The 18,805-nt window shown below is 34.5% G+C and overlaps 1 protein-coding gene across 1 annotated transcript in view; it reads left to right on the top strand.

The window, feature by feature from the left end:
- Positions 1-18,805, top strand: part of KMT2E (lysine methyltransferase 2E (inactive)) — a 73,125-nt gene that overhangs the window by 45,634 nt on the left and 8,686 nt on the right. The window contains 6 exon segments of the mRNA XM_033862900.2: positions 486-603; positions 1,593-1,702; positions 4,666-4,930; positions 5,875-5,973; positions 15,122-15,286; positions 15,619-15,927. Coding sequence (XP_033718791.1) covers positions 486-603; positions 1,593-1,702; positions 4,666-4,930; positions 5,875-5,973; positions 15,122-15,286; positions 15,619-15,927 — 1,066 coding nt within the window.

The raw sequence follows: 18,805 nt of genomic DNA, 5'->3' as shown, positions 1-18,805 counted from the left end.
CCTGAGGTCTAGAAATATGTTTGCATCTCTAGGGAAATAACATTCTCAGCCTATATGCTATAATTATTTAAAATATTTCATATTGTTTATAACTGAGTTACTTAAGTTATGAAAGATATACAAGAATCTTTCCCTTTCGTATAGCAGATTTGATCTGAAACAGTGCTGTAAATCAAACACGTAAATGCACTGATAGGAACTTTAATGGCATCTCATTATGAATCCTTATATAAAGGCAGTAATCACTCCCTTTTTATCATTCTTTGTAAATTTGAATTCCCACCTGAATTAATTATCTTTGGTTTAGGTAAGGTTATATGAGCAGGTAAAAATCTTATTAGCATGAATTAGCCTAGTGGTTAAGAATGGGTTCCGGTATCAGACTGCGTATATTCAAATCTTGGCCTCCCTACTTACTATGAGTCTTTTAGAAATTTCTTAAATTCAAAATGTTAATAGTTTCTAATGCATTTCTTTTTTTGTAGACCATACCCTTTTGTTTTATTCTATTCTAAATTTCATGGTCTAGAAATGTGTGTTGATGCAAGGACTTTTGGGAATGAAGCTCGGTTCATTAGGCGTTCCTGTACACCGAATGCAGAGGTAAGCTTATAGAAATCCTTTGGGGAGGCAGGGGTAGGGAGTGTGTGGAATCTGAGTATTAAGCACAAAAAAGTCTGGTGGCCTAAAACAGACCAACAGTTTTTAGTTGTTGATGCATTTTATACTGCCCAACATCTTTCCATTACGAAAATTTAGGTGATAACTGGCTGTGAGGTCTCAGGTTACTTTGAGCATTGAAGAAATTGTGATGTTACTTGTAAGAGAAAATACTGGACTTCTCTGTTTATTCTGGAAGCTCTATGAGTCAAATATATGCTCTGATTTGATCAAGGTAGATGACGAAGCTGAAAAGTAAAGTAGATTTTATATGTGCTAGTAAATTATGTTTTAGAAGTGGTGTATAAAATAATATTTCTGGTTTTGTTTTTCACATACCAAAATAAATGTTTTCTAGTTATATAATGTTACAGTTAAGTGTAGGTTTTGAAGCAACTTACAGATTCATGTCTTCTTTTTGACTTACTAGCTTTGTAACCTTGTCTGTGCTTCAGTTTTATCTGTAAAAAGATGTTATGTGGACTAAAGGAGTTAATACATGTAGAGTACCTAGAACAGTGTATATCACAGAAAAGTGTAGTGTTAAACTATACTTTAACTATATATTTATAAACTGTACCATTAATGCGTTTCATTAAATCAAAGATGGCATCACTTGTAAAACTCCCAATTTCACAGATTTTAAAAGGGGAAAAAATATGCACCATAGAATTGATGAAATAGAGTTATTTTCTTTTCAATGCTCCTAGAGCCTGCATCAAACTTGCATAGATGTGTACCTCCTTCCCAGTTGATAACCACTGATTTAGGTACAAGTCTTGTAATTAATGGCATATTTTCCATGTTGTATTTGTGAATTACTTTGAAAAGAATAGTTTTCAAAATTGCAAGATGAGATGCTTCTAAAGGTAGAAAATAATTTATAGAGACATATATTTATGGAAATACAAAATTATTCTTTTCACTAACAGGTGAGGCATGAAATTGAGGATGGAACCATACATCTTTACATTTATTCTGTACAAAGTATTCCAAAGGGAACTGAAATTACTATTGCCTTTGATTTTGACTATGGGAATTGGTAAGTTCAAGTCTGTAAATATGATACCTGTTGTTTTGAAATAATTCCTTAATGTCCTTATAAAAATGTAGGTATTGTCATTACTTCTTTAGCTTTCTATTTTTATTTACCATTAGGCAATTAAAAATACTTGGAAACGAGCATTCTGATATCAGCTTCCATTACAGCATGGTTGCTTTGGTCTTCCAGACTTTTCTTATTGTAATGTAATGCTCATAGTATAATAATTAGTAATCCTAATTGAGCAATACTGACCTTGTTTATGTGAGAATTTTTTCCTTCTTTTCTTTCTTGTATTTTAGGTAGAGTGTAGAGTTTTACTCATTCAATTAATTTGGTTAATCAGTAGAAATGGATAATTTCACTTATTGCCCCTCAGAAGAAAAGAAATTGTGCCAAAGTTTCTTTGCAGTATAAATTGAAAGGGTTTGTTGGCGATCGTACGAGGAAACTCTGAGAACTGTTGTTCTGAAACACTAAAGAAGAGTTGATTAACACTAAGAAAAGTTAATTCTGAGTAGAGAAACTGCAATTTAAATTTTAAAAATTTTACTGTAAAAAATAGTAATACAATAGTAATACAATAGTAAAAAAAAAAAAAAGTCCATGTGCCTCATTTCCAAATTAAGAAGCAAAACATTATCCATTAAAGGCCCATATGTTTAGCAGCCAGATTGCGTCTATCCCTCTGTCTTTTACCAGAGATAACTGCCATCTTTAATTTGGTGAGTTTAACATTTTTATGAGTTTAACATTTTTACTATGTCTGTAGATGTCCCTAAATAGTATGGAGTAGTTTTGTATATTTTAAAAATTTATGGAAATTATAATCTGTATTATTTTGCATTCATCTTTTCTCATTCATTACTTTTGTGAGATTCAGTTCTTTTGTTATGTGTAGCTCTAATTCATTTATTTTCACCGCTGATGGCATTTATCCATTCCACTATTGGTGGACCTTTAGATTTACAAAAAATGCTGCATGTGTACATGTTCTCTCCATGATAGGGACGTAGAGGTGGAATTGCTGGGTTGTAGAATGTGTACAGCCTCAGTTTTTACCAGACGTGGGTGAATGACCAGTTTATACTCCCATAGCTTTACTTCCTTGCAACACTTCTTTACTGTACTTTAAAAATCGATGTTAATCTGTGTGAGATAGTATCTTTTTATATTTGTAATTACCATCTTCCATGATTATTTTAAGAGCCCAAAGATCCTTTTATGTATTCATTTGTCATTTGGATTTCCTCTCTTATGACTTGTCTCATCATCTGTTCATTTTTCTGCTGGGTAGTCTTTTTTTTTTTAAACCAATGTGGGTGGAGGCACTTCTTTATATATACTATAATCTTTTGGGTTATAAGGATTTCAGTTCATATCCTCCTGTATTTTATTTTTAAGAGTTTGTGTGGTATCCATTTTACATGCAGACATTTTTAATGTCCATTATGTTTTCTGTCAATGAAATCCCTCTTCCTTCAGTATATGCATCTCTACTTGATTGTTGGAGTCAGATTTATCCTGATAACTAAAGTGTTTCCTTTTTAGCTCTTTCTCCGCCCCCGCCACCAAGGTGGAAAATTGAGCATAATAGCTCTTTGCTCATTGCTTTGGGGGACTGTTTCCCACAGTGGTTAAAAATATAAGCTTTTTATAATCTGACTCTCTGCTTTCAAATCCTAGCTCGGTCACTTATATTAGTTATGTAACCTTGGACCAATTTTGTCATCTCTCTCTCCCTCATTACCTCATTATAATATGAGAAAAAGAATACCTAACAGGAATATTTCGAAGATTGAGTTGACACATGTAAAGGGTTTAAAACCATTCTTGATACAAAATAAGTGCTGAATAAATATTAGCAGTTGTCATCATTACTATTTGCAGTTCTGTTGTCCTAAAATCAAAGAAAATATCTAGAAAAAGTTTCCAGCTAGTTTCTGTTACTGCCTGATTTGGAGAGGTGAGGGGTAGACCATGATGTTTGAGTTCTACCCCTGATTCACAGAATTAGACAGTTTGACTTGTAGCTTTCTACCAGTGTTGAAAGTGAATGAGTTAGGCGTATTAGAAACTTGGAAAAGTAAATTATTTTTTATTATGAACAAACTACTCAAAACATGCAAAGTGGGAGTCTTCCGTTATTATTTAACTCTGGTTTGGGCATTCAGCCTATATCCTAGAGATGAACTGACTCTTGGTGGTAGACAAGAGGGTAGAGAGTTAAGAAATACTGAAGAGCTGAAAAGTGTGGGCTTTGGACTCAGACCTGTATTTGAATGTCATCCCTACCACTTAATGTGTGACTTTGGACAAGATACTGACCTTCTGAGCTTTAATCTCATCCGTAAAATGGGAGTAATAATTATCACTACTGTGAAGATGAGAGGTAGTGCAATTATTTTTCAAGCTTCCGTTTATTTGAAAGAGGGAATACCTAAGGGCAAAGGCAAACATGACATTCAGTTTTTTCAAGGTAGCTTTTTAAAGAACCCTGGTTATTGAAATCATTCCTTAAAGTATAAGACAAAGTAGTTAAGATTTGGTATTTATTGTACCTAGCATTTTTTATTTAGGTCAGATTTAGAGTATTTTATCATATTCTGCATATACACCTTATAGCACTCTGAGGTAACCTGGGGTTTTTGCCTTAAAATATGCCATGGTATCATTTGACTTAAAAAGACTCAGTTTTAATTTATTGGAGTTTTTTCCTTCTGTAACCCATCACTGGTTATCCTTATGATTATGACCAATCTCTGGTCAGAAATCAACTTCTAATTATTATATTGTTTTTATGAGAAAATTTATTTTGTCATAGTTATAAGGAATGAAAATTAGTGAAAACGATTGCTTATAATTAGTAATAGCATACAGTTTTGTGGAGGTGTAGCTTAAAATGGATTAGAAAATATTACAGTCTATATCTTGAACAAATATTTAACTGGTTTTCTTTCCAGTAAGTACAAGGTGGATTGTGCATGCCTCAAAGAAAATCCAGAGTGCCCTGTTCTGAAACGTAGTTCTGAATCCACGGAAAACATCAATAGTGGTTATGAGACCAGAAGAAAGAAAGGAAAAAAAGAAAAGGATATTTCAAAAGAAAAAGATACACAAAATCAGAATATTACTTTGGATTGTGAAGGGACAGCGAACAAAATGAAGAGCCCGGAAACTAAACAGAGAAAGCTTTCTCCTCTGAGACTATCGGTGTCAAATAATCAGGTACTGAACTATGCTCTACTGAATCTTGATGAAAGAAGTTAAGAGAAGAAAATTAATTTGTCATATTTTATCCTCTTTTTTGTATAAAATGGCTTAAACTTTTTAAGTCATTCTCTTATTTAATGAAGTACTTATAAATGTAAACTACAGGTTCTGCTAGAATTTGTACAATATTTGTTAAACTTTTAAGAAACAGCTCACCCAGCAAATCCTTGTAGAATTGAATACAAGATTTTCCTTAAGACTGGGTAATTAAAAAAATTCTTCCAGATGGCACTGTCCTTATGTTTGTAATAAATGTTCTTATTTAAAGTCTTAAGCCATAATGATTCCTTTCCTTTAATATTTGGGACATAATGAAATCAATTCTGTAGGGGTGGACATATGATTTTTGAGAGGAAGTTATTTTAAAAACACATAAGATAAATTTGAGGAAAGAGTTTGGCCTGTACTTCCGCTTCACCAGGAAGTATTTTGTTATATGCCCTCTAAACAAATGGAAGTTAGTTAGGCAGGACCTTTTAAATGTGAAGATTAAGTAAGCTTTTATTCGTCTCCAGTGTCTTATCTTCTAAGGATAGTTTCCCGTAAGTGTTAAATTGAACAAACCTTTATTAAGCACTTGGTATTTGTAGGCACTGGGTTATGTGAAATAATTTATATGTTTATGTGTTGGTAAGAATATAAACTTAAGGCTTTGCGGACTCTACTGATAAAGAACATTATTGACTAGAACTTTGAGAAACAAAATTATTTGATTGCATGATTTTGAAAAGTTTCCTGAATTAGGAACCAGTTTTAAGTTTCTGAAATGGATTTAAGTACTCTTGTAATTTTTATGTTTAATTAGTTCTGGTTGAAAGACATTTAAAATACATGGTTCTGTGCCTCTAGTTTGTAGATGGAGTAGTAGTTTCTATAAAGCAGTCATTTCCATCTTTCAGGAACCAGATTTTATTGATGATATAGAAGAAAAAACTCCCATTAGCAATGAAGTAGAAATGGAGTCAGAGGAACAGATTGCAGAAAGGAGAAGGAAGATGGTAAGTTGGAAGGCCGGTAGCAGCTTCCTTCTGTCACTTGGGTTTTAGTGACACTGCTCGTCCCAAAATACTTGCTGCTGCCTTTAGGAGGGCCTTTACCTTGTTCTTTGAAGTTAGCAAACATGATGTGTCCCTGAGCATTTCTATTTGGCTTTGTCATTACCATTCAAGTAACTTCCACTAATCTTTTGTATTTTCAGTGTGTGTTCATTAGACAATTTAGAATTTCTGACATTTAAGAAATAATTTTTTAACATTTTTGAAGCAGAGTACTATTAATTTTAATGCCAGAATTACTGTTCAAAATGTTTTTCATTAACTAAATGTATCCTTTCTCTTCATAATTTAATGTAAAACAAAAATGGAATTTTAAAGCTTATAATAGCACTAAATAAATGGCTTATGCGAAAAAGAAGAATACCCACTGTTGGCAGCTGCTATTTTTACATCTCATATTGCTATCACAAAGTAAGGTTTCCATTAAAATAAGGTTAGTATTTACACTCCCTGTACTATTTATTTGAAATATCTTAACCTGTATAAAAACTAGGACAAGATATTTTCTTAAAAATCCATGGTAATTTAGCAATTGATACAATGTCTAGGCCAGTTAAGAAGACATTAAGATATAGTTTGCCTTAAGATTTGAAAATGACTTTATATACCAACTGATGATCTTAGTACGGGCTTTCCCCACTCCCCTTTATTTTATATGCTCCCTTGTTTCCTGTTTTAGTGATTTTCATGTTGTATTTCATGGAATCTCAGGTGTCATATACTTAGCGGTAGGATCTTTGGATTTTGGTCATTGTAGGCCTGCTTAAATGTAACTCTTATTGCCTTGATGGTCATTCCTCTAACACTGATGTATTGTTGATGTTCAAAATTGCAAAAGCAATGCAGAACTGTTTCACAGCCTCAGGATTTCAGAAGCACTGCTCTGATGGGACAGGGTAGTGTTAGGAACAGGAGAGAAGAAAAACAAATATAGGAGAAAATATTGGAGGAGGTTGCTTATAAAGAAAAAGGAGTTCTTCCTCTAAAAGGAATTATCTTGAACCTTTTTCAAGATTGGGTTACATCTAATAAATTACCTGTACCTACCCAAATTACCTATGGCCCTTTCTTGACTAGATGTTCAATATTGGCCAGTTCATTCCACAATTGCCACAGCCTTGTCTTTGCAATAATCCTGCAGAAACTTTTAGAAGATCACTTTAGGGTATGAGTGGTTTCTGTATGAGGCATGCGTCTGATACAAATACGGCTTTAAGGGCTATAACAATGCTTTTGGGGGGAGAGAAATGAGAGGAAAAAAGAAAATTCAAACCTGGAGGTTTGTTATATGACTCTGGGGCTACTTTTAAAATACTTCCTTCTTTCAGTGCTGAGAAAGTTAGTGGAACTTAGAACATCCTCATTTTGAGATGGCAGAAGGAAAGAGAAATGCCTTTTTGTTGAACATGATGGAACTTTGGATAGGTAGACAAAAAGGCATACTTGGGAATCCAGTTTTGTCCAGATTTTGTCTACTAGTATGCTATATTAATATAAATGAATACTTCATGTTTTTATATCTGTTTTAGCATATTCATTTTAATATATGCCACTAAGGTGGTTGTGCAGCTGAGTATTTTTCATGGGAATAAACAAACGTAAATATTTAGAATTTGGTATTTTGAAGGGATATGAAATATTTTTTATTGAAGTATTGAGGTACAATATTGTATAAGTTACAGGCGTACAATAGTGATTGTTTTTAAAGGTTATACTCCATTTATAGTTATTATAAAATATTGGCTATATTCCCTGCGCTGTACAATATATCCTTGTAGCTTATTTTATACCTAGTAGTTTGTACCTCTTAATCTGCTACCCCTATACTTCCCCTCCCCCCCTTCCCTCTCCCCACTGGTAACCACTAGTTTATCTACATCTGTGAGTCTGCTTCTTTTTTCTTATATTCACTAGTTGTATGTTTTAGATTCCACATATAAGAGGTATCATACAGTATTTGTCTTTCTCTGACTTATTTCATTTAGCATAATGCCTTCCACATCCATGTTGCTGCAAATGGCAAAATTTCATTCTTTTTTTACGGCTGAGTAGTAGTCCATTGTGTGTGTGTGTGTGTGATATACATACACACACATATATATGTATATTGGTCACATCTTTATCCATTCATCTGTTGATGGACACTTAGGTTGCTGCCATATCTTGGCAATTATAAATAATGCTGCTGTGAACATTGGGGTACACGTATGTTTTCATTTAGTGGTTTTCTTTATACACTGAGAAGTGGAATTGCTGGATCCTATTTTTAATTTTTTGAGGAACCACCATACTGTTTTCCTTAGTGACTGCACCAATTTACATTCCCGCCAACAGCGTATGAGGGTTCCCTTTTGAAGTAAGTATTTAAAAATCCTTGGCTCCTTAACCTGTAGCCTTCAAGTTCACTGTAATGTTGTTAGTTGTAATTGCTGTGTTTGCCTGGATGTTTTAATTATAGAATTTTTGCTATACTCAAATGACTAGAATGCAAAAGCATGCATCCTAGAATTCTTAAGCAGTTGGTTTGGCCCCTTCCCACTCCCCAAAGTATTAGTATTTGTGGGTTGAAATATTTTGTTTTGAAAAGTTTAAGTACTCATCAGGCTTTATTACTCCAGTGTTTGCCTTTTATATTGGCTATGTTAACATCAGTAATTGGAAAGATAGGTCAACTCCTGAGAAACTTAGGTCAAACTGATTTAAATTTTCTCCTGTGATGGGACAGACTTTAAAGCATTATAATAGGAGATACCAGTTCTGACGTGTATCTATGAGATTGAAATATAAAAAGTCAGACTTTCCTCCCAGATAAGTACCATGTAATGTCCAAATTCAAATATACTTCAGCCCATCCTTTTGTAGTATAGCTTGAACCATATGAAATTGTTGATTTGATAGTTTTTATCTATACAAATGGCAGTTCCATATACAACCTAATATTAGCATGTTGCTCAGTCTCCACAAATAGCACAGGTGATTTATGTAGTTTGGTTGCTACTTTGTTCCTTTTGTTGAGAGTGGAAGATAATATCTCTGCCTTCGAGGGCATTTAGAAAACAGTTACAATGCAGCAGGAAGTGTGGTAAAGGAGATATATGACAGGTAACTTATAGCTGGAGGGATCAGAGGTCATTTCATGAACTAGGTAGAATTTACCATTACCTTATGATGTTTAAAATCACATTTGGCTGGAATTATAGGCTGTTTTTTTGGGGGGGTGGTGGTGAGGAGGGATATAGGAAAATAAGATTGGTTGATTGTAGATCACATGAAATGCTGAATGATGATTTCATGAAAGAATACTCAAATCATTAGGGGGCCAGGGTAGAAAGCCATTCTTAATATTTTCCTTTTTCCTCCATTATATTTTGTCCTCTCCTTACAAAAGCTCACATGTGGCTAAATGGTATGGAACTGAATAGATGGTTATTAGACATTTTCTCTTTAACTAGTAAGAGATACTTCTTTGGCAGTGGGTTGGAATTGACTTGGGAGAATCTTAAGCTGAAATACAGTGGGTTGAAATATAATAATACGGTAAGTTGAAATACAGCAGGCTGTTTATACTCACCTGGTTTCAAAACCGGGGTACTACTGAGTAGACTCTCCCAGGTCCATGGTAGTTGAGTTGAAGTTAGGTGGCCATAACCTTGTCAGAGGTTAAGTGTACAGAAGGGGGTTAGATATTGAGAAGCTCACCTTATTCTGATGAACAGGTGATTGATTAAAAATATAAAACCTTAGAAAGATTTAAATTCAAAAGGAGGCTTGCTTCCCCTCCTTCACCCCATTTATAATGAAATGAAAAGAACCTCCTTTGTAGTATCTTTTAATATATTTTCAAAATAACTTTCCACAACCTTATGGAAAGAGTACTTGGGGAATATAGTCTTGGTAATATTTGATGGCCTGTTATAGTCAGATTGCTTAAACTGGAGTCCATGCAAGGTGGTTCAGGTGGTCTTCACATGTAGGAGGATAGAAATTTGAGACCAACAAAAGGATATGAAGGGATAGTCACCTAGCTATGAGTTTCTTAAACCTGTCAAGCATCTAGGACAATCTAGAATCAACTGTATATCACCAGAATATAAACTATGTAAGGGCAAGGATTTGTGGGGCTCATTGCCTTAGCCCTAGCTTCTAGGGGGAAAAAAAGGTCTGGCTTTTATAAAAGTAGGTGGTCTATAATTGAGCTTATTAGATGTTCCTGGCAGCCATTTGAGGAAAGCTATAGATACGCCCATGAGTGTGAACTAAATGAAGCTTATAGTCCAGGCAGGATAGGATGCAGGATTCCCCACAATTTTCTCAGGCTTGATCCTTCACATCAAAAGGTATTCCATGGAACTCTAATTAGATGTTTTGTGAAAGAGAGAGCTTTGTAGCCAGCTGACTTTAGTAAACAGTATACCTTGTCCCCAACTTCGAGATTTCCAGTATACATGGTGTTTGAAACCTCTTGAGAAGTTCGGTTTATGTCAGCATTTCCTCAACCTGTACGTCCTTGCAACTTGTTTTTCTGTAGTGACACCTTTGACATCCTGCAGATTTTTATTCTATAGAAAAAACACTCTGAGAAGACACTACTATACAGAATCCATGCTCTTACTAATGTCTCTAGGAAGCGACTTGATTTAGAAGATCAGTTTAGAAGATGCAAAAGAATTTTTAATAATAGTAAACTATAGGGGAGGGTAAATTTGCCAGAAAAGTCATCTGACATGTATTGTCCATCTTAACTTTTCTCTCCTCAGAGCATGACTAAGTTAACGTTGATTACTAGTTTTAATTTTCTTAAGTCCCATTTTCTTCACCACAGTGTTTAGGAATTGTTTTTTCAAAATCGTAGTATCGACTAGCAAAAAGGAACCTGTTTATTTTTATAGGTTGTCTGTTCAAACGAAATGAGGATATTCAGCTTCAGCTGCCTTGTAGTAAATTCAGGATTTCCAAAATCTTGTTTAAAGACTTCATTACATACCTTCAAATTACAGTGATATACATGGTTTATATAATGTATACCCAATTCTTATTCACTTAAAAATTTGGGTGTTTGTTATATGCTGAGCACCATTTAAAGTACTGGGTGAACAAAAGAAGGCAAGGTCCCTGTTCTGGAGCAGCTTTCACGGAGGACGGGGTGGAAGGAAAAACAAACATCAAACAGGAAAGAGTGCTATGAAGTTAAACTAAATCATCATGTGGTAGAGAAGAAATGGAGATACTTACTCTTTTGGAACAATTTTATTGGTAAGCAGTAATCTTAGCATTTTTAAAAAAATTAATAAATTCCTATTCAAAAGGTTAAGGGAAGTTAGTTGAGTAAGAAGTCTTTTAATTTCTCTATTTCAACGCTGTAAGTAATTTGGTAGGTTGGCCCTGCCATTTCCCTTTTCCTTTAAAAGGCAACTTTGTTGTTTTTGTTTTTAAGAGCCACTTCCTACTTGGTAGTAAGGTAAAAAAAAAAAAAAAAGAAATCACAAAATACCTAAATGTCTTCATTTTGTTTCCTTCTCAATTCTTACATCCTACTACTAGCAAATTTCCTTCTAAAGCCACTGTAAGGCATCCAGAGTACATAACCTTATTTTCACTCAGCTTCATATTACCAAATATCTCTAATTGGGATGAATTCTAACAATTTAGTCAGTGTAGTTTAGTTTTTCAGTTGTGATATTGTATAAAACTTTAATTCGTGTTATTATGTAGTCCTTGAACTATATGGACCTTAGGTTTTCACCATTTTTTAAAAAATATAAATTTATTTACTTTTGGCTGCGTTGGGTCTTTGTTGCTGTGCGCAAGCTTTCTCTAGTTGTTGAGAGTGGGGGCTACTCTTCCTTGTGGTGCAGGGGCTTCAGTAGTTGTGGCTCACGGGCTCAGTTCCTCCACGGCACGTGGGATCTTCCCGGACCAGAGCTCGAACCCATGTCCCCTGCATTGGCAGGCAGATTCTTAACAACTGTGCCACCAGGGAAGTCCCTCACCATTTGTTGAATAGGGGCTCATACAAGAAGATCTCCATAGTCTCTTCCAAGTACAAGGTGACATGATTTCAAGTTAAATTTGTGTTCCAGTGTGTTTATACATTGAAGCACAAAATTGTAATAAAAATTCTCACTGTACTCAAGTGATAAAATCCTATAAAGGGATATTAAGCAGACTTTCCGCTTACAGAAAATTACTGTACTCTTGTGTGTTATACTGTAAAGCCATAAACTGAAAAATGTCATAAAAGCAATCTGTAGATCTCATCAGAGATTTGTCAGTTTTTTTAGTTCAGCACCCAACACTCCAGCGTTAACAACAGTGTTGTTGTTAACAACAAAAGTCAAAAGTCAACCCTGTCTGATTCTAATTCTAATTCTAAATCAGGGTCTATCAGTTGCCAAGCTCATAGAGAGTAAAAATGACTTTTGAGGTCTGAACAGTCAGTGGCTTGGAATGAGTCATGAAAATGAAACATGCAGGTCCTGGTGGTAGCCTTAGGTGACAAGTATCATCTAAACTACATCCAGCTCAGAGGTCAGGATCTATGGACAATCTGCTGAACTAAGGCTCCTAATTTCTCTAGTCCCCTGAACAATCAGCTATAATTATCTCAAGCTATATATAAAACTTATTTATCAGTTAGCTCTATAAAGTGGGTGGTAAATTTTCAGTCATTACATACTGTATATCTGGTTGTGTGTGTCAGAGAATACACTGGTGAATATAAAAGCTGAATGACATATGAACCTTAAGGAGTTTTAAAAAAAAGTAGATTAGTAACTAACGTTTTTCTTTTCTTCACATAATCAAAAGCATGTTTACATTTTCTAAAGTGTGTGTTTTAAGATGAAGTTGGGTTAAAGCTATTAGGATACCTGTTTAGTGCTTTCAGTTAATAGTTGTAGTAAATGTAGGAAGAATTATGCTTTATTTTGCATTATGTAGTGTGTCAGTAGTTGGTAATTGGAAAGAAGAACAAACCAGGAGCCTGGAAACTTGGATAATAATTATGGCTCTGCCTTTGAGTGATTCTGTTAATACACGTGGGCTCTGGTTTCTTCAGCAGTGTAGGACTAGATTATTTTTAAGATCCTGACCAGCTCAAAAAGATCGAGTCATCTAGAAATAAAGGATTTTGCTTTGACTATCCATTAGCTGCATTGTTTACCAAGGGAGTTCAATTTTTAAATGAATTAATTTTGTCTTTACATCAATTAATTTTATCTCTGACCCTTACTGTATCTAAAACAAGTGAATAATGGACCATGTCAAGGAAACTTCTTTTGGCATAAATTCGTATTTATCTTAGGAAACTGTCCTTGGATAATCATGACATAGAAAATATCTCCTTTGGGTGCCTGGCCCGTGGGTAAATTTATTTTATACATAAAATGATTCTTGCTAAGACAAGTTTGTTTCTTTTGGAAAAATGTACTTTTCCCAGATTTATTTTTAAATTTATAAGCACAATAATGAACCCCTTCTCTTTCTACCCACCCCCATTCCACAGGTGAAGCAATTATGAAAATCTTATTTTTTAGTTACTCCAGACTTCTAAATTTAGGGTGTTAGAAAAGCCCTAATATATTGAGACAGGATTTTTATAGAGAGCCATAAATGAAAAGGGGTCGAGTAAAGTGATTTATTAAGACCAGAGACATGTATTATCTAAGGAAAGAATTCAGCTTTAAAACTTCCAGTTCCAGTAAAGAGATCTTTTGCCTATGTTCTTTATTTTAGTGTCTTATTATCCATCCCAGACCAAGAAAGCTAAGACGCAGATATGTGTCCATGAACAAGTAATCTTACCTCTTTGGATCTCAGTTTCCTTACCTGTAAAATAAAGAGGGTGAGGATAACACATTTTATAAGACTGACACATTTGCAGTATGGTAGTCTGTTTTCACCAATTATAAAGTTCTCAGAAGAGTTTTGTTTACATATTTCCCTTACCTAGTGGAACAATAAAAGGAAAAAATATAGGAAAGAGTAAGTAATAGTTTTCATAGTGTAGGTGTCTTACTTAATGCTTGAATCTCTGCTGATAATTACTCGAACTCTAAAGCTCTGATATTGAGAAGACCATGCAGCCAGACCTTGAGTTATTGATCTTTCTTTCCTACATGGATGACAATAAAGGAAGAAAGATGAATGGATCTAAGCCTCAGGACCTGGTTCTTTACATTTGGAGAACTGGACAGTTGATGGACATGCTTCCTGTTTCTGGTTGAAACCTGAAGCATTTGCCAGGCCCCCTGGCTAAGGCTCTGGGTCTTGCTTTTAATATTCTCTCTCCAAAGAGAACTGATGCTCAAAGGAACTCTTGCTGTTTTCCAGTCTCTGCCTTGAACTGTCAGTGTAGACGGGAAGAGCAGAAGACAGAGGAATGCCTTATAACAATTATTATGGAGGGCAAGAGAGCCAAAGGAGAAATAGTAACACCTAAGAAATGCCTACCATTTTCCAAGTAAGGTTGGAAAACTTCACAGATATTTTATATTTGAATTCATTAACAATTCTGTGAAGTGTAAATATTGTTACCCACATTTTATAAGATGCTCAAAAAGGTTAATAACCAGAGTTGTTACATTGCCTAGGGTCACAGAGATAGTAAATGACTGGTAGCATCATGATTTAAACCCAGGACTTCACCCCACAATATCCTGCTATGACATGTCAATATATTCACTCCTTACGTTCATATGGATTTAACCTTTTCAACATATTATTACCTTAGGAACTTCGATCTTATTTTTAAAAGGCTGCCTAATGTATTATTGAGAAAAAAAGATTTTTGGTTTGATAAAGCAGGGTCGTTCTTGAGTCTTTTTTTGGTTTTGCCTTACCTTTATCATTAACATACAATCATCCAAACATTCCTTTCATTGTAATATATTTGTAATGACAGGGTTTACCAAGATGTTTGGGATTCTCAAAGATCTAAAATGAATATAAATGTTTTTAATCCCATATCTACCATCAAAAGAGGTGTTTTGCTAACACCATCATAGAAAATTTTTTTTAATTTGCCATGAACATTTGGACTTTTGAATTTTACTTCACAGCAGTATTTATTATGTTACTTTAAATTTTGTAGACAAGAGAAGAAAGGAAAATGGAAGCAATTCTGCAAGCTTTTGCCAGACTTGAAAAAAGAGAGAAAAGAAGAGAACAAGCTTTGGAAAGGATCAGCACTGCCAAAACTGAAGTTAAAACTGAATGTAAAGATGCACAGATTGTCACTGATGCTGAAGTTATTCAGGTATTATTATTCAGGTCTAGTTTTATTTTCACACTTCACCACTTTCCAATAAAATTTCCACAATTTAATTACATCTATAAAGAATTTTTGATGTGATACTAGCTTTTTAATAGCATTTTTCAAATCCTATGAGAATTTAAGACTTCAGCTATGAGACTCCACTTGCTTTGTTTTGGAGAGTAAGAAAATTTTTAATTATGTCAATTTAATATATATCAGAATTCATAAAGACATTTGGGGCAGTTAGCTTCTGAAGCAGATTGATGCCATTAGATTTCAACTACTGAGTTATATAAACAACGTATTAAAAGTTCCATTCTCTTTTGAATTAGGAACAAGCAAAAGAAGAAACTGCTAGCAAGCCAACTCCTGCCAAAGTAAATAGAACTAAACAGAGAAAAAGTTTTTCTCGGAGTAGGACTCACATCGGACAGCAGCGTCGGAGACACAGAACTGTCAGCATGTGTTCAGATATCCAACCGTCTTCTCCTGATATAGAAGTTACTTCACAACAAAATGATACTGAAAATACTGTACTTGCAATAGAACCAGAAAGTGAAACTGCACTAGCAGAAATAATTACTGAAACTGAAGTTCCAGCACTTAATAAATGTCCAACAAAGTATCCCAAAACAAAAAAGGTATGTGATTCTTAATGAATGTAAGAACTGTTTTTTAACAAATGTCTTATGATGTTAAATATATTCATGTTTTAGGAATTCAGTCTATAACATCTCATAAGGAAGAGTGATAGAGTCGTGGTTTTTATACTAGCAAAGTTTTAAACTAAGAATGAGAATTGCAAAACTGTAAAATCAGTTAATAGAAATGTTTGCATCATTAAAATATCCAGTATATCAAGGCTTCCTTGTAGTATGGCAATTCTGATTTCTAATGATTTAATTTTGCCTACTTTATGTACTAAACTACACTTCTCAGAAACAACTAGTTTGAGATGAGTTATCCTTTCTTTATAGTTTTTATAAATTTCATGGTAAAGGTAGATTACAAGAATTAAGTGTGAAGAAATTGTTGATTTCCATAGAATGTAGTAGGATGTGAAAATTTATAAGGAAGGGTAGTTTCATTTTAATTTTATTGGAGTGTAGTTGATTTACAATGTTGTGTTAGTTTCAGGTATACAGCAAAGTGATTCAGTTATACACATGCATACATGCATTCTTTTTTAGATTGTTTTCTCATATAGCTTATCACAGAATATTGAGTTCCCTGTGCTATACAGTAGTAGGTCCTTGTTGGTTATCTTATTATCTATAGTAGTGTGTATGTGTTCATCCCAAGCTTCTGATTTATCCCCCCCACCCCGTTTCCCCTTAAGTCTGATTCTGTTTTGTAAATAAGTTCATTTGTTTCTTTTTTAAAAAAATTAGATTCCACGAGTGCTATCATGATATTTGTCTTTCTCTGACTTACTTCACTTAGTATGATCATCTCTAGGTCCTGCTGCAGTGAACTTTGGGGTGCATGTATCCTTTCAGATTACGGTTTTCTCCGGATGTATGCCCAGGAGTGGGATTACCAGATCATATGGTAGCTCTATTTTTAGTTTTTTAAGGAACCTCCATACTGTCTGTACCAATTTACATTCCCACCAACAGTGTGGGAGGGTTTCAGGAAGGGTAGTTTTAGGTCAATTTATTAATAAAAATCTGTCAAAAACTACTGTCAGATTTAATGAAGCAATTGTGGTAAACAATCACTGAGATAAACCAACCTGAGCTTTACAGGAAGGCCAGAAATACAGAACACCCTTATGAAGCTTTGTTTTTCTCCCATTCTGAGTACAGCAGATTGGAGCAGATACCAAAGTGCAACCCTTAGGCTCTCTGGGCAGTGGGGTAGATCATAAATGGATCCTTCTCACGCCCTTCTACAACAAAATACTTTGAAACCCACTTTATCTGGTCTTTGTTCTTACCAAATTCAGTATAGTTTGTAGGTACTGTGAAACCATAAGTATACTTCGTAAATATCTAGGAGGAACCTGGGAGTATACTTCAGTGGCGAGTCAAAGGATTAGACAGAGACGATCTAAACACCGCTCTGATTTGAAGTCTGTGCTCACCTTTGCACCTTGGATCCTGAACAAGCAAGCCAGCACTTGATTTTGACAATGAGCAGTTACTTTTGCCCACTTTGGGAGGACAAAAAGTAGCTGCAGATTTTCTCCATAATTTGGATTAGTGAGAAAGAAAAAAGATTCATGTTTAAAAGAAAAGCTACTTTTGGGAATTCCCTGGTGGTCAGTGGTTAAGACTGCACTCTCACTGCTGAGGGCCCAGTGGGTTCAATCCCTGGTCTGGGAACCAACATTCCACAAGCTGCACAGTGCAGGAAAACAAAACAAAAGGCTGCTTTCTTGACTGCAAATATGACACAGTCCCTGCCCTTTAATTATTAAATGACTAAACTACTGTGGCACTATAGATTTAATTCCCTGGTCTTGAGATATAGGTTCCTGTATCCTGATTCTCTCTAAAAAAAAAAAAAGCCTTTTTCCCACAAGTTTTGCGTGTGATATATACTGCTATTTTAAACAACATTACTGTTTGACAGAGTACCAAATTATTGTGATTTCCTATAATGTAAAGGCTGCCTTCAGTTTCACACATGGCACTTATTCTGTGTCAGATACTCTATGAAGAGCTTTGGCTATTTAACTCTTGTAATCCTTACAATAACCCTATTTGTAGAGCTAGTTTCTCTCATGACCCTTCTTTTATAGATCTGGATTGAGATGTAGAAAAGTTATGTAACTTGCTTGAGGTAACGGTAAGTGGCAAAGCCGGGATTCACACCGGGGCAGTCTGTTGCAGACTCCCAAGTGCTTTAGCCCCACTGTTGCTTGTCCTAGAAAGGAAGTTTACATACATTGAAAAAAGGAAGGAAAGAAAAGATGCCAAAATGCTTATAGTGATTATCTCTAGAAGACAGGATGTGGGTAGACTGTTTTTTTAATGTATGTATTTCTGTATGTGTATTGTGAGAATGTATGTGTAAATACATATACACTAGTTTTTCTACATATTCTACAAATTACATTTATAATAAAAATTAAAGGAGTATAATTTGATAACTAGATAGAAAAGATATAAGTGCCCACACAGCAAGGAAAATGTGCTTGAGCTGAGAAATGTAATCCTTATTTCCATGCCCATTACATCTGAACTTTACTAAATAACTAGTTCTTAAAAAAAGAAAAAGTTGAGTAATCATTATACTTTAGGATCAGGTATATTCATACAGCCAGTAAAGAGTGAACTATGTACACTGTAGATGCAAAAAAATAAACAGAACTAAGAAAGGGATTATGTGAATTTTCAAAGCATGGGAACTTAGAGATTTCAACCCCCTTAAATCATTAGTGATTGTCAATGCCGACAGCTTTAAAAATATATATATATTTTTTATATATATATATATAATATATATATATATATATATATATGCACTGGCCTCATCTGGAGATTCTGATGAGCAGCCAGAGTAGAAAACCAC

This window comes from Tursiops truncatus, chromosome 9 (genome assembly GCF_011762595.2).
Source record: "Tursiops truncatus isolate mTurTru1 chromosome 9, mTurTru1.mat.Y, whole genome shotgun sequence".
Taxonomy (NCBI): domain Eukaryota; kingdom Metazoa; phylum Chordata; class Mammalia; order Artiodactyla; family Delphinidae; genus Tursiops; species Tursiops truncatus.
The sequence above is the reverse complement of the archived record's forward strand: the minus strand, read 5'-3'. Positions and strand labels throughout refer to the sequence as shown.